The sequence below is a fragment of the Procambarus clarkii genome, chromosome 48 (assembly GCF_040958095.1).
Source record: "Procambarus clarkii isolate CNS0578487 chromosome 48, FALCON_Pclarkii_2.0, whole genome shotgun sequence".
NCBI lineage: Eukaryota > Metazoa > Arthropoda > Malacostraca > Decapoda > Cambaridae > Procambarus > Procambarus clarkii.
Window position 1 is genome coordinate 15764262 of NC_091197.1, and position 13963 is coordinate 15778224.

General features: G+C 38.1%; 1 protein-coding gene across 1 annotated transcript in view; it reads right to left on the minus strand.

Annotated features, from left to right (window-relative positions):
• LOC123764685 (mucin-7-like) overlaps positions 1 to 1879 on the minus strand; it is a 97680-nt gene extending 95801 nt beyond the window's left edge. Inside the window, exon 1 of the mRNA XM_069302728.1 lies at positions 1256 to 1879. Coding sequence (XP_069158829.1) covers positions 1256 to 1879 — 624 coding nt within the window. The remainder of the gene's footprint in view (positions 1 to 1255) is intronic.
• Positions 1880 to 13963: the final 12084 nt, after the last annotated feature.

Here is a 13963-nt window from a genome sequence, read left to right on the forward strand (position 1 = left end):
CACCTTCACCTCTCTGACCTCAGACCACCAGACCTCACCCTACCCAGTTGTGCCCCATTGGTAAATGTTTTCCTAGTATATCTCTGTCAGAGTCGATAAAGCCCTTCCAGGCTACACATTATCGGCCTATGCGAGTCTATTCTCATCTCGGTGTGTTCTGTATCAATTTAAGGCACCACGACAGCATGCACTAGTTTTAGGGCGGTGTCTGTAATGCTGAGTTAAGGTGATAACAGTGATTCAAATGGAAATTAAACCTAAATCGGCAAAAACACCAAGAAATTTGTGTAGATAAATGCTTGTTTATGACTCATTTCATATAATTGTATAGAATTATAAGCAATGATTCATCAAAAAACAATCATCCAATTTTTTATGCAATCAGGTTTTAGACTATAGGGCAAGTATGTGAGGAAAATTAGGCAAGAGTCGGTTCACCTTATGAATATTTATAAAATAGCGTAAATGCAGAAGATGCATACTTACTTCAGTAGATATTAACATACAAATTTGATATAATTTGATAGATAACTCATGTACAGTGGGTGCACGATGTGTATATAATTTGTAGCAGAAAAAAGTATTTATCAGCAAATAACATACATGGATGGATTTTGTGACACATTCTGTAATGAGTACAGAATGTTATAGGCTGCTGTGAGCATATGGTGTCTATTATTAGTGTATAGTATTACAAAATGTATAGTTAATGCATGTTACAAAATTTATTGCAGTTGTACAGTGCTCTAGACTTTAAATAAAGTCTATTCTCATCTCTGTGATTTCTGTAAAAATAAAAGTCATTCACTAATGCCTTATATTTCACTCACTAGTCTGCACTAACTTGCTTAAGGCGGTAACTGTAACTCATGTTTAGTGATAACAGTGCAGCGAAAGGAAAATGAACTTGAATAGGCACAACAATCGAGAAATTATTTAGATAAATTCTTATTTAAGTTGCTTGACTTGTAATTGTTTTTGAATAATTGGATATAATTCTATACAATCATCTTAGATGCATTCCTAATTCGGACGGATAAGAACATCAAACAATAAGCATGATGCATAAATTCACATACATAAAATTTAGTTCATACATTTCAAAAATTAATAATATTTGTCAACAGTATGTAACAAATGATTATATATTATGACATAGTGTATATTGATATACAGTATGCAGTGATTGAATAATTATAAAGTTGTGAATATACAGTGTTAAAAACCTATAATTTGTGTCGGGCACAAGACACACAGGGACCTCGTCCGGTGATGTGTCGGGCACAAGATACACAGGGACCTCGTCCGGTGATGTGTCGGGCACAAGATACACAGGGACCTCGTCCGGTGATGTGTCGGGCACAAGATACACAGGGACCTCGTCCGGTGATGTGTCGGGCACAAGACACACAGGGACCTCGTCCGGTGATGTGTCGGGCACAAGATACACAGGGACCTCGTCAGGTGATGTGTCGGGCACAAGATACGCAGGGACCTCGTCCGGTGATGTGTCGGGCACAAGATACACAGGGACCTCGTCCGGTGATGTGTCGGGCACAAGACACACAGGGACCACGTCCGGTGATGTGTCGGGCACAAGATACACAGGGACCTCGTCAGGTGATGTGTCGGGCACAAGATACGCAGGGACCTCGTCCGGTGATGTGTCGGGCACAAGATACACAGGGACCTCGTCCGGTGATGTGTCGGGCACAAGGCACACAGGGACCTCGGCCCGTGATGCGTCGGCCGTCAGAAAACTCGCTAATGTACGAGCACTGAACCGCCCGACATAATCATAGTTGAATTTTACATCATCTGGAAGGCATGTTACGTTCACTAAACAATTCCGCGAGCATTTTAATCCTGGCTTACCCATGCACAATTAAATGACCCGCATTACAAACCCCCTCATCCCCCCTCCCAAGACGACCCCTTTAAGCGTCTCTCCCTCCCACATATATCCCTCCATATGAGCTGCGGGGCCACAATACTCATTATGCTGTGAAGCCAGGCGTGGCACTCTAATTACTGTCTGTCACTCGAGCACCGCTGCTGTGCCCCAGCGTGCTGTGCTGGGCGTGGCTGCAGCTACTGCTCAAGCTGCTGCATGAGTACCCTGATGCTCAGTATGCTAATATGCTCTGTGGTTGCTTTTTGAACCAGGTGTGGCCATTTGTGGTTGCTCTGAGATAGTTATAAGTTTTCTTTTTTACCGTTCGTTAACTGCTGTGGGAGGTACTTAGGGTTGGAGGCGCTGTGAGGTAAGTGGTTGGCGCTGACGGAGGTCAAGGAGTTGATGCCGCTGACACAGAAGGCCTTGTTTACAGCCTGTTCCTCCGGTCGTCAGGGCAGTCCTGCCACTTTGTGTTTTTTTAGTACGATTGATTTATTTAACAGCGTCTGAATAAAATGTTCATAATTTCAGTCGTATGATAGGATATGTCTATGTATAAATATACAAGTTTCAAATTGCTCATGGATTCAGGTAATTTCAGAATTTACCCGTTAATTAAAATGATTAACTAATGATAAGTGAAAAGTATTTATAGGTAACTAAAACTTAGAGTTAAGCTTAACTTTCTGATTGATGTTACTCATGGGTGAATGTATTACAATTTACGTTTGAAATTACGTGTGTGTCCCCCACAGCATGCGGGGCTAGGAGTGAAATATATTAGTATATCATATTTCCCTTTTAATAATTGAGCGGCTTAGTAGGAGCCTTTGTGTATATGTTTTCTTTTTTTTACTTTTGATCAGAATTATGATTAATAAATTGCAGTTCAAGAAGCTCCTAATGAGAGAATTTAAATCTTATAATTTGGAGGGCAAACAAAAGAGCTGAATAAATATTTACGACAATATTAATATTAACATAATATAACAATATCTCTGGTAAGTTGTTAGCCAATTACACTAAATTGGAAACAGAATATATTTACATTTTTTCACATTAAGAGGTTAGCATTTGATCCGAAGAATTATTAGCATTTTGACCTTCATTATCATAAAAGCAGTCTAAGATTTAAACAAGCTGTGCTGAAGTAATTAAGCTGTTGGATTATTAACAGAGTTCAAAGCGTTTACGAAATAAATGATTAAGATAAGAACACTATATATTATTTTATAGAGAGGCGAAAAATATCTAATCACAACGATACGGACGTGGAAAAAAGTATTTTCAATGATGTTATTCGATACTGAATTCAGTGATTATTCTCATGAAGATAACAAAAGCATTCAGGTTGTTAAAGCCTCTTTGATAACCTTACTCATGTTGCCGAAGGAAGAATCTACCTTCAGCTGCTCATGTCATTCCTACCTGTAGTTGCTAAAGACTGAAGAAGTATTGTGATCCTCATCTACAGAAAAGGCTTCCTTTACTCTCATTTATACTTTTATTGCTGTAGAACAAGGTGTTGCATTATTTCTATTATTGGTGTAGAACAAGGTCTTGTATTACTTTCATTACTGGTGTAGAACAAGATGTATTATTTTCGTTACTACTGTTGAGCAAAGTGTTGTATTATTATTGCTGCAGAGCAAGGTGTTGTATAATTATTGCTGCAGAGCAAGGCGTTGTATTATTATTGCTGCAGAGCAAGGCGTTGTATTATTATTGCTGCAGAGCAAGGCGTTGTATTATTATTGCTGCAGAGCAAGGCGTTGTATTATTATTGCTGCAGAGCAAGGCGTTGTATTATTATTGCTGCAGAGCAAGGCGTTGTATTATTATTGCTGCAGAGCAAGGTGTTGTATAATTATTGCTGCAGAGCAAGGCGTTGTATTATTATTGCTGCAGAGCAAGGCGTTGTATTATTATTGCTGCAGAGCAAGGCGTTGTATTATTATTGCTGCAGAGCAAGGCGTTGTATTATTATTGCTGCAGAGCAAGGCGTTGTATTATTATTGCTGCAGAGCAAGGTGTTGTATAATTATTGCTGCAGAGCAAGGCGTTGTATTATTATTGCTGCAGAGCAAGGTGTTGTATAATTATTGCTGCAGAGCAAGGCGTTGTATTATTATTGCTGCAGAGCAAGGCGTTGTATTATTATTGCTGCAGAGCAAGGCGTTGTATTATTATTGCTGCAGAGCAAGGCGTTGTATTATTATTGCTGCAGAGCAAGGTGTTGCATTTCGCCTAATTACTGGAGAAGCTCCCACGTCAACGCTAAATTATTTTGACTTACAAATGAGTGTGGTTAAGAGTGTATTACTAATCAGGTTATAATGGGTTGTCAGGAATTGTGATTAACTCATTGTCTAGTGATGATCATAATGGTTTATTGTGTGAAAGTGGACTCGGGTAATGAGTGAAGGGTATATTAGGTTCCCATCATGGGAGTGTTGTCTCTTGTTTCCTGACACAGATGCTCAACATTACGCCTCTTAGATTTTTCCAAGAGGCGAAAATTCTCTTGGATTTTCAACTATGCCTCTTGGTTTTTTTATCTTGTTTTGTTTAGGTAATGTTTTTGAAGATGTGGACCAGACCACACACTAGAAAGTGAAGGGACGACGACGTTTCGGTCCGTCCTGGACCATTCTCAAGTCGATTTGTGAAGATAAGATATTAGGTTTATGGTGTAGTTCTTTTGTTGTGTCTGATTATCGCTCGTTATGGTTAAGTGCATAGTTGAGATAAGGCCAATTCCGTTGTTATGAATGGAATATAATTAATGTTGTACTCGAGTGATGTTATATTACACAGCTGTTGTGGGTAGATAGTCATGATTGTGTGATGATTGTTGTACACAATCATGATTCACCTGTTGGTTACTGAACACAATTAACCTACACCTAATTACTGTACACAACCTACACCTAATTACTGTACACAACCTACACCTAATTACTGTACACAACCTACACCTAATTACTGTACACAACCTACACCTAATTACTGTACACAACCTACACCTACACCTTCACAATTAACTGAAACTGTACACAATTACCCTACACTAAACGTAGGGTTTTGTCAGTACTTGGATGGGTGACCGCCTTATATCACCAAACGCTGTTGGCATTTAACTTTCGTGGAGGACTAGTAGGAGACCGGGCCTCGGGGACGTTGATCCCCGTAACCTCCAAAGGAGCCACCTATTGATTACTGTACACAATTGTTCTTTACTTTATTACTGTACTGGACATGTTGAGGCAGAAGATAATGACGCAGGAGATAAAGAGACGAAAGCAAAATGAGATGAAGAACCAAACCATTAAAAGACAAAAGTGACAAGTGACGATAAATGTGGAAAAGGCAAAACTAAATTTAAGCACTTAAATAATAACAATGTAAAAATTAGTAAAAGATCAAGCTGAAGATCTATAAGATGATGCAGAAGATGATGATGATCAAGATGCAGAAAATGATAATGTAGTATGATGAAGTAGATGTTAATGCAGAATAGTGTAGAAAATGAGGCAGAAGATGCAGATAATACATTATAATGTGATGTAGATGATAATGCAGTATGATGCAGATGGTAACGAGGATAGGAAGAGGCACAAGACGATGAAACAGAACACAAGATGCAGGCGATGAGTCAAAATAACGTGGCTGAAGTATGTTGACCAATCCACATACTAGAAAATGAAGGGACGACGACGTTTCAGTCCGTCCTGGACCATTCTCAAGTCGATTGTGTGACCATTCTCAAGTCAACACAATCGACTCGAGAATGGTCCAGGACGGACCAAAACGTCGTCGTCCCTTCATTTTCTAGTGTGTGGATTGGTCAACAGAACACGAGATGACTGAACACAGAGTTAGAACACGACACAGCAGAAACCCGATTCAGGTGGAAAATAATAAGGCAGGTGAGATAAAAGTGATATGAAAAATTGGATTATTAGGCAGCGAAGGGAGATAAGGAAAATTAGGAAGATTATATAAATCAGGTGACAGAAGATGAGAAAACAAAAGATGAGAAAACAAAAGAGGCAGATGATGAAGTAGAAGAGAAATGTGATAAAGCAGGATACATAATTAGGTAAACAGATTAAAACAAAAAGTGTAAGAAAAAAGAAAATAACAGGTAGAAACAACGAAAGGAAGAGAATGATCCAACCTCCTCTGTACACACACAGTTCCTGACACAATCACACACACACAAAGGCGGGACCAAACAGCTGAAGCTCAACCATTCCGTAAGTGGTTATAGACAAGTTCCAGCGTTCTTCTTTACACTGGTCGTAAAATTACCCCTGAATGTATATCCGAGATGTACTGTACAAGTGTCCGGTGCAACAGACACCCGCTGTACCTGCAGTATGTGATGTATGATGTATGTGAAACTTCCTGTACGGGCTTCGTGTACACGATACGTACTATACAAGTGCTTGTTAACCGAAGCATGCTGTACACGGATGATGGTATATCCAAGATTTATTGACCATAAGTAACATAATTAAAACGTGTCTGATAATAGTGTATATGTATATAAATAATTCAAACGCCAAATTAAAGTATTGACAAAAACAATTGATGACAAAATTAGTTATTAAAATTCCGCAAATTCCACTTTGAGAGCGTATGGATTTTATTAATATATTGTAGGGTTAAACATTGAGAATTTTTGCCGTTAATGGCGTTGTTTCCTATTGGTAATATAAACAACTTGCTTGACCAGAACTATCACATCAATTGCTTGTGTAGTTTGTTAATACTAAAGCTTGTTCAATGAGCTTTTCACCAGCTTAAAGCTTTGTTTTGAAGATGAAAGTGCGGGCCTATCATTTATCACGGCTCTACTCCTAATTGCTGTTCATTTTTAATTAATTATTATTATTTATGAGAGATTTCTTTGCATATCTCCTTGTGCATGAGCCTTAATTAAGGTTTGGGTCTCCGTAGCATAATGGCAGCACGCTTATCCCATGCAACGCCCGCGATAAAGGCCGAGTTTAAGTCCTGGGGAGGGTTAGACTGTTGGGCATCGATCCATAACTATTCTTCAATATTTACAACTTTTTTAGCCAACGTTACAAATTCAAGCTATTAAAAAAAGTAACGCTTTCGACGCATCGAATTCGACAGGTTAGGTAGGTTGCTTGGGTTCTTACTTTTCCGGTTCGAATGAAAGATTTGACTTTTTACAGTAACAAGTGAATGGGCTGGTTTCCCCGTGGGTAACTGGAACCTGGTTGGCAACCGATTGGTAGACTGTGTTCCAGGGAAAACTAATTGTGTAAGGTTCATGAGTCGTGAGCAGAGGAAGCTCTTAAGTCTGTTAACCAAGTCAGTAAACGTCTTCTCTTGTACACGTTTGTGTACACAAATAATGTTATCTCAGCTGCATGGATATTCACTAATATTTCAGTGCATGATGTACTCTTTTTTTTTTTTACCTCCTTTGCCAGTCTGATTAACACTGAGTTCACTATAATTATTGTTCAAACAAATAACATGCTTCTTGTTTCTGTGCAATAAACTTAATTACTGTCTATTATGGCTTTGCCTTTTAATAAAATATTACATTTGGAAGCGCTAATTTATAGACTTTCTCATTTACAAATAAAGTTATCCATATTTTTTTCATGGTTATTGACTAAATTTATATTCTGTTTTGCTCATTAGCCGAGATGCTCACAGCCTAATAATACTCTGGCCCTCAGACTCGTCTAATATTGGGGAAATATTGTGAATTAAACCTTCGCCATGCTGACATCTTGGCTACTTGTGTGTGTGTGTGTGTGTGTGTATGTGTGTGTGTGTGTGTGTGTGTGTGTGTGTACTCACCTATTTGTACTCACCTATTTGTGCTTGCAGGATCGAGCATTGACTCTTGGATCCCGCCTTTCCAGCTATCGGTTGTTTACAGCAATGACTCCTGTCCCAATTCCCTATCATACCTAGTTTTAAAAGTATGAATAGTATTTGCTTCCACAACCTGCTCCCTAAGTGCATTCCATTTTTCCATTTTTCCATTGTGTGTGTGTGTGTGTGTGTGTGTGTGTGTGTGTGTGTGTGTGTGTGTGTGTGTGTGTGTGTGTGTGTACGTGTCTGTGTGTGTGTATGTATGTGTGTGTGTGTGTGTGTACGTGCGCGTGAGCAAATATGAAACAAACATATATATATACACACACATTCTGAATTAATACTTCACAGTAGCCTCTGTGTGGCAAGGAAGGTGCGTTTTAATGCTTGTTAGTGCTTGCTACGGGTGTCTGCATGAGAATTGATGTTGGCTTTGGTTAGTTATGAGCGTTGGCGTTGGTAGTGATGTTGATTAATGTTTATCTTGTGCGTGTTCGTATGAGAACTGATGTTTAACATTATTTATGAGTGTTAGAAGTTAGTCTTCGTGCTCATTAGCATTATATGACGTTAGTATTAATTCTTGTTAATATTATGTAGTTATTATTGAAATTGGTTAGTGTTATGATGTGAAACACTATAGGAATTTGTTGGTGATAATGTTTGGTGTTATCTGTTCATCGATCCATATATCCATCAATCTGTGCATTAAATCTATCTATTACATCTAGTTTTCTGTCCACCTATCTATCCCTCCATTTATCCTCCTTCCAGTCTATCCATCCATTTATAAATGTATCCATCTACCCATCCATCTACTCACCTATCCATCTACTCACCCACCTATTCATCTATTCATCAATCTATCTATCCATTGATCTATCTACTGTCTCTGACCCTCTGTCCTGTGTGACAGTGAATACCAGCATTATCCTCACGTTAATAAGACTTAACTGAAATCCTCAGATTAGGCCAAATTGTAATTAATTTAGTCAATAGAGATGTTAATAATAATTCCTCTCACTTATGAAAAATATAATTGTGTAAAGTGAATGGGGCTTAGTGGTGTGAAATACTTAAAAATGAATAGTTACTCCTTACACTGGTAAAGACCCGTGGAATGAGAAACCTTTGAAGCTGTGGAAGAATGGTTTATTTTTATGCCAGTACGGCCAAATTATTGACATCAGAAGAAAAAAAAATTTCAGCGATCAGTGAATAATGGTGCATATAACTAAATGAACAAAAAATCGTTCTGAAAAGATTATCTTAAAAGTATTTAGCTGTGTAGCCAGCGGGGAGTGTCAGAAATAGTCGTGGGGGTTCTGAACGGGACCCTAGCACGCTGTTCCCTTTTGAAATCTGGCCCCGCAGACCAGCCTATGTTAATCCCGTACCCCAGACCATTGCCTCTGCCAATTTGGGTGAGACTAGCCCCAAGCATCTGACTTACAACCTCGAGCAGACATTCTCATAGTGTGTGTGTATTATACATATTATATATATATATATATATATATATATATATATATATATATATATATATATATATATATATATATATATATATATATATATATATATATATAATTTCTCGATATTTTAATCGCTTACCGAAGCCAATTAACCACTTTGTTCCTGTGTAATTAAATGAAACAAACCACAATGATGAGTTGTAGTATGTTTATTCAACAAACTCCCACTGGTGGTCCTCTGCTGCTTATATCCATTCATCAAATCCCAAAACATACGAGAGTGACTCGTATCTATTGTGGATCTATAAATCGCGACAGAGGCGTTCCCCATATTAAGCAACAGACGACGCTCTGGATATAAATGATCTGCCACAATTTATAACCCTTGGAGGTCTTTGATACCTGTTGGTCGCTTCTACACCTCGTGACCGTTATCCTTTGCTTGGTCATTATCACCAGGTGTTATCCTCTACTGGGCTATTACCACTGGTTGATATCCCCCAACTGGTTTAGTACCAGTAGCTGTTATCCAATACGTACCCATTATGACTAGCTGTTATCCCCTACTGGGCTATTAGCACTAGGTAATAGCCGAGAGACTCCATTAAAAGGGAATAAGAAGACAGCGAGAGAAAAGCCAATCGTTGTTTGACTGGAATAAGTAATTTAAGATGAAGAAAAATGAAGGAATAGATTCAGACGATGAAAGAGTGAACTAAACCTGACCTAACACTTTGTTGACCAGACCAGCAGGAGGAGTGCTACGAGGAACCAGGAACAGATCATTTGTAGGTGACTTTTGGGTAATGAGAAATTTGGCATGGTATAGTTCATGAAAGCTAAGACGGGTATTTCATCCGGTCGGTTGAATAGCTTCATGATTGGTAATGGGGACCATCCTGTTATTTACCTCCGTGCGTGCAGAAAGCAGCGATGTTAGTTAACGATGGAATGAGGCATTTCACTGCCAATATTGCGACACTGTAATTAGTGTTTAACATGGATCGGATCCCAGTTACATGTAACTGTCTGCTTAGAAGAATTCAGGAGGATTTGTTAGGATTTAAACAGCTAAAAGGTAGAGGTGTGAGAATGTGCAGATCATGAGAGCTATAATTGAAAAAACTTATGTTATCAATGAGGAAGAATGATATAATAATGCAAGGAGCATTAAGAATAAGATGAATTATGAATAAAGCACAGACATAACACCATCGGTGGAGATCCATAACCATAAAAACATGGAGAGGAAACTATTAGCTACAGCCTTAAAAGGCAACGGCACCTATACAAAAAATGATGTTATTGTTAAAATTGAAATATAGTTATAGATACAAACGATTTTATTTAATTGCCATTTATTAAATTTAGAGATAATTAATTAGCTTAAGTAGTTCAAAGTCAACATGAAACAGAACATAAGATCTGGTTTAAAATGGAAATTAGTGAGTGGTAAATGCTGAATCAGTTTGGATGGAGATAAATGAACCAAACTAGAGATTAATGTTAGGGGCTGTGTTCTGACAGCCATGAGTGGAAAAAGTGGCAAGGAAATTTAAAAAGATTTACATTACGAAGTCTTCAAGAAAAAGTGATGCAGTTATAGTTATGACTACAATTGCACTAACATTAACTAAACTGATCACGCAATTTAGGCAGAAACAATTTCTTAAAGGTCGTCTACAACTACTTCCTTAAACAATTTCTTAAGAAATCGTCCTCAACTATTTAAATAAACAATTTAAGAACATGTAGAGGACATTTTTGTTCCTGACTTGTACTCTCAACGAAAAAATAACACACCCTTCAGCAAATATATCACAGTAGACGCTTTTAAATGTTTGGATATACGTGTTAACGTCTCTAAACAAATCCTGAGACTTTTGAACGAGTAAAAATTTGTGAACAAAATATGTCCCCAGCTACAGTTTTAAATTTTACAAGCCTTGAAGCATAGAAGGAATAGTTCTGTGGTTCAAGGACATCTGTTTAACAAGTCAATGAGCTGCGATGTCCTAGAAGCATTCAAGGTCATGATTGTTATGACGATCGGTAAAAAAATGAGGGAATGAACAGAACACAAGAATCAAGAAAACCGCAGAATGCCTATTGTCTCATGCAAGGCATGAGACAATAATTTACTATATACAATTTTCTTGTATATACTCCGAAGAAATCTTGCGATCTTTCGTCTGATACGATACCCGGTTAATTTGTTCTTTAAATCAACAACGCTTTTCAAACTAATATTTAGTTTAGCATGTTTTTTCCGGGAAGATATTTGAAGCAACAAACTCAGTTTGCAATCACAATGAAATATATAATTTCAGATTTGATTCATTGTCCTACTATTTTTGTCAAGTGTATTTGACGCTCTTAGATTGTGGGAAAATAATTATACTCTATATATATAAAAAGAAATAACTACCATTTCGCATGACAAATTAATTAGGAATTTATTAAAACATAACATCGGAAGCCAAACCCTAAATTATATTTGCGAATGGTTAACATATAGACATCAGAGAATATTAATGTTTAGTGTGTAGTCTGAGTAGATAGTAGTATGAAGCAGAGTAGCTATCCACCGTTTGTCTACCTGTTGTGTGTTCCAGGGATCAACTTCCCCGCGGCCCGATCTCTGACCAGGCATCCTAGAGTGCTCCAAGGTTCTGTCTTAGGATCGCTGTTGTTTATAATAAATTAATTTTCATGATTTGGAGTTAAATTGTGATTTAAAAACCTTTTGGGTTAAGTTAAACTATGGCCCATTATATATTCCAAAAATGTCTTTACAGAGTTGCAAAGAAAGCCTAAATAAGTTTAAAATATCTACTGAGATGTGTCAGAGAATTTATCCTAGACAGATTCAATTGTCTAAGATTTGGATAAGAATAGAACAATGTTTATCAACTCTAACGTCCAACCACTTGGGCTGGACGATAGAGGGACGGTCTCGCTTCATGCAGGTCGGCGTTCAATCTCCGACCGTCTAAGTGGTTGGGCATCACCCCTTTCCCCCGTCCCATCGCAAATCTCTATCCTGACCCGTTCTATGTGCTATTTAGTCGTAGTGCTTCGCGCTTTTCCCTGATAAATCCCTCCCTCCCTCCAGCACTAAGCCTGGGCAAATCCATTTGCAAAAGGAATCTGCTAATGAATATTAGTGGCCCAAAATTTAAATATTTTGTTTATTATATTTCTCACGTCATTTGCTGTACTGTCCTATATTCCATATTATTTTGATCACATCTCCTTTTTGCTTACTTCCTTGTCAACTCCTAGAATTGTTTACTCCCTACTGATGTATATAATTTTTATATAAAAGCACCCATTGAAGCTGAGAGACTACCTTTGTTGCTATATTATAAATACATGCATGTATATAGCCACACATATATAAATGCTTAAGAATGAAAAGTAAATGTTGACACTTAGCTCTCCCTTATACTAGTAAATTTTCACTTGGGTTATTAATAAGTTGTACAGATAAGATCACGGTACAGCAGAAGTGATAATACTTCTCTGTAACATATCGTAGGTTGGAAAAGATTATCTCTAACACCAAGAAAACTTAATGCAAAGATTGATCAAGAGCACTAAAGTACTTTCTTTTGAAAGGTGTAGAACAGAGGGAGGTCTGACGTACGCAGATGGATGAAGTGCATCAATAAATGGCAGAAATGCAAAGTGTTGAAGCTCACAAATCAAAATATAATTCGAAGCAATACACTAATAAAAGACACATTAACGTAAAAATGATACATGATAGATAGATACATAATATCATAAGCTTGACTACAGGGGGGGGGAAGGGTGACAACTAGAGGAACAAGCAATCAAGTAGGGTCAGCGAAGCAAATTAGTTATGCTTTAGAAGTAGAACAAATGAGAAAAAACATTGAGTAAATTGGCTCTGCCTCGCCTTCTATGCTTATTGTAATATTTCTAAGTTAAGGCCTATTGCAATATTCCTGCCTTGCACAGGCCAGTAGGCCAATAGCAGTGTTACTGCCTCACACAGGGAAGTGTTTCAGTTTCTCTTATGTGTATATTACTCGTTTCTTTTCCAGTAAAATATTTATATAACTTTCCTCTAATAATGACCACCTTACAGTATAAAACATTAAAATGTTATTTACAAAGTATTCCGAGCACAGCATGGCAGCTGCCTGTCCCTCAATATGGTGTTAATGAGTCGGGTGGTTAAGCGTATGCGCTTGTCCAGTGGTGTAAAGCCTGTTAATGTCCACCAAAACATTGTTAAAACGGGCACGTATAGTTGTCGTACATCCTATCAGCTATACACAAGCCCAATATAACCATCTACAGCATGCTGAAATGCAAAATTATCTGAGTTAACAATAATAAACATCAATTTACGAAGCCCAAGTCGTTGACAGCGATGAGCTAGGTCTCAGACTGAACAACTTCTATAATGCAACGTTTGCGAGCGACTTGGTAAAAAACTGTCCGACATGAGTGACCTTTCACCAGCTTGCCCTCTGCGACCGACTGAGTAGTTCCTCCCCCCTGGACCTTCCAATATTTGTCATTACTAAGCTTCAGTCCAGATCCAAACAGCATCAATCTGGCCGAGGCTGAAGGGGAGATCAATCTTGGTGCTACAGGCTGGAGGTGGCTACATCACTTATTCAGGGTACGCTTGGCAGGAATATACAACAATAGAACCGGCACGCAGGCTGCTCCAGACACTGATTTG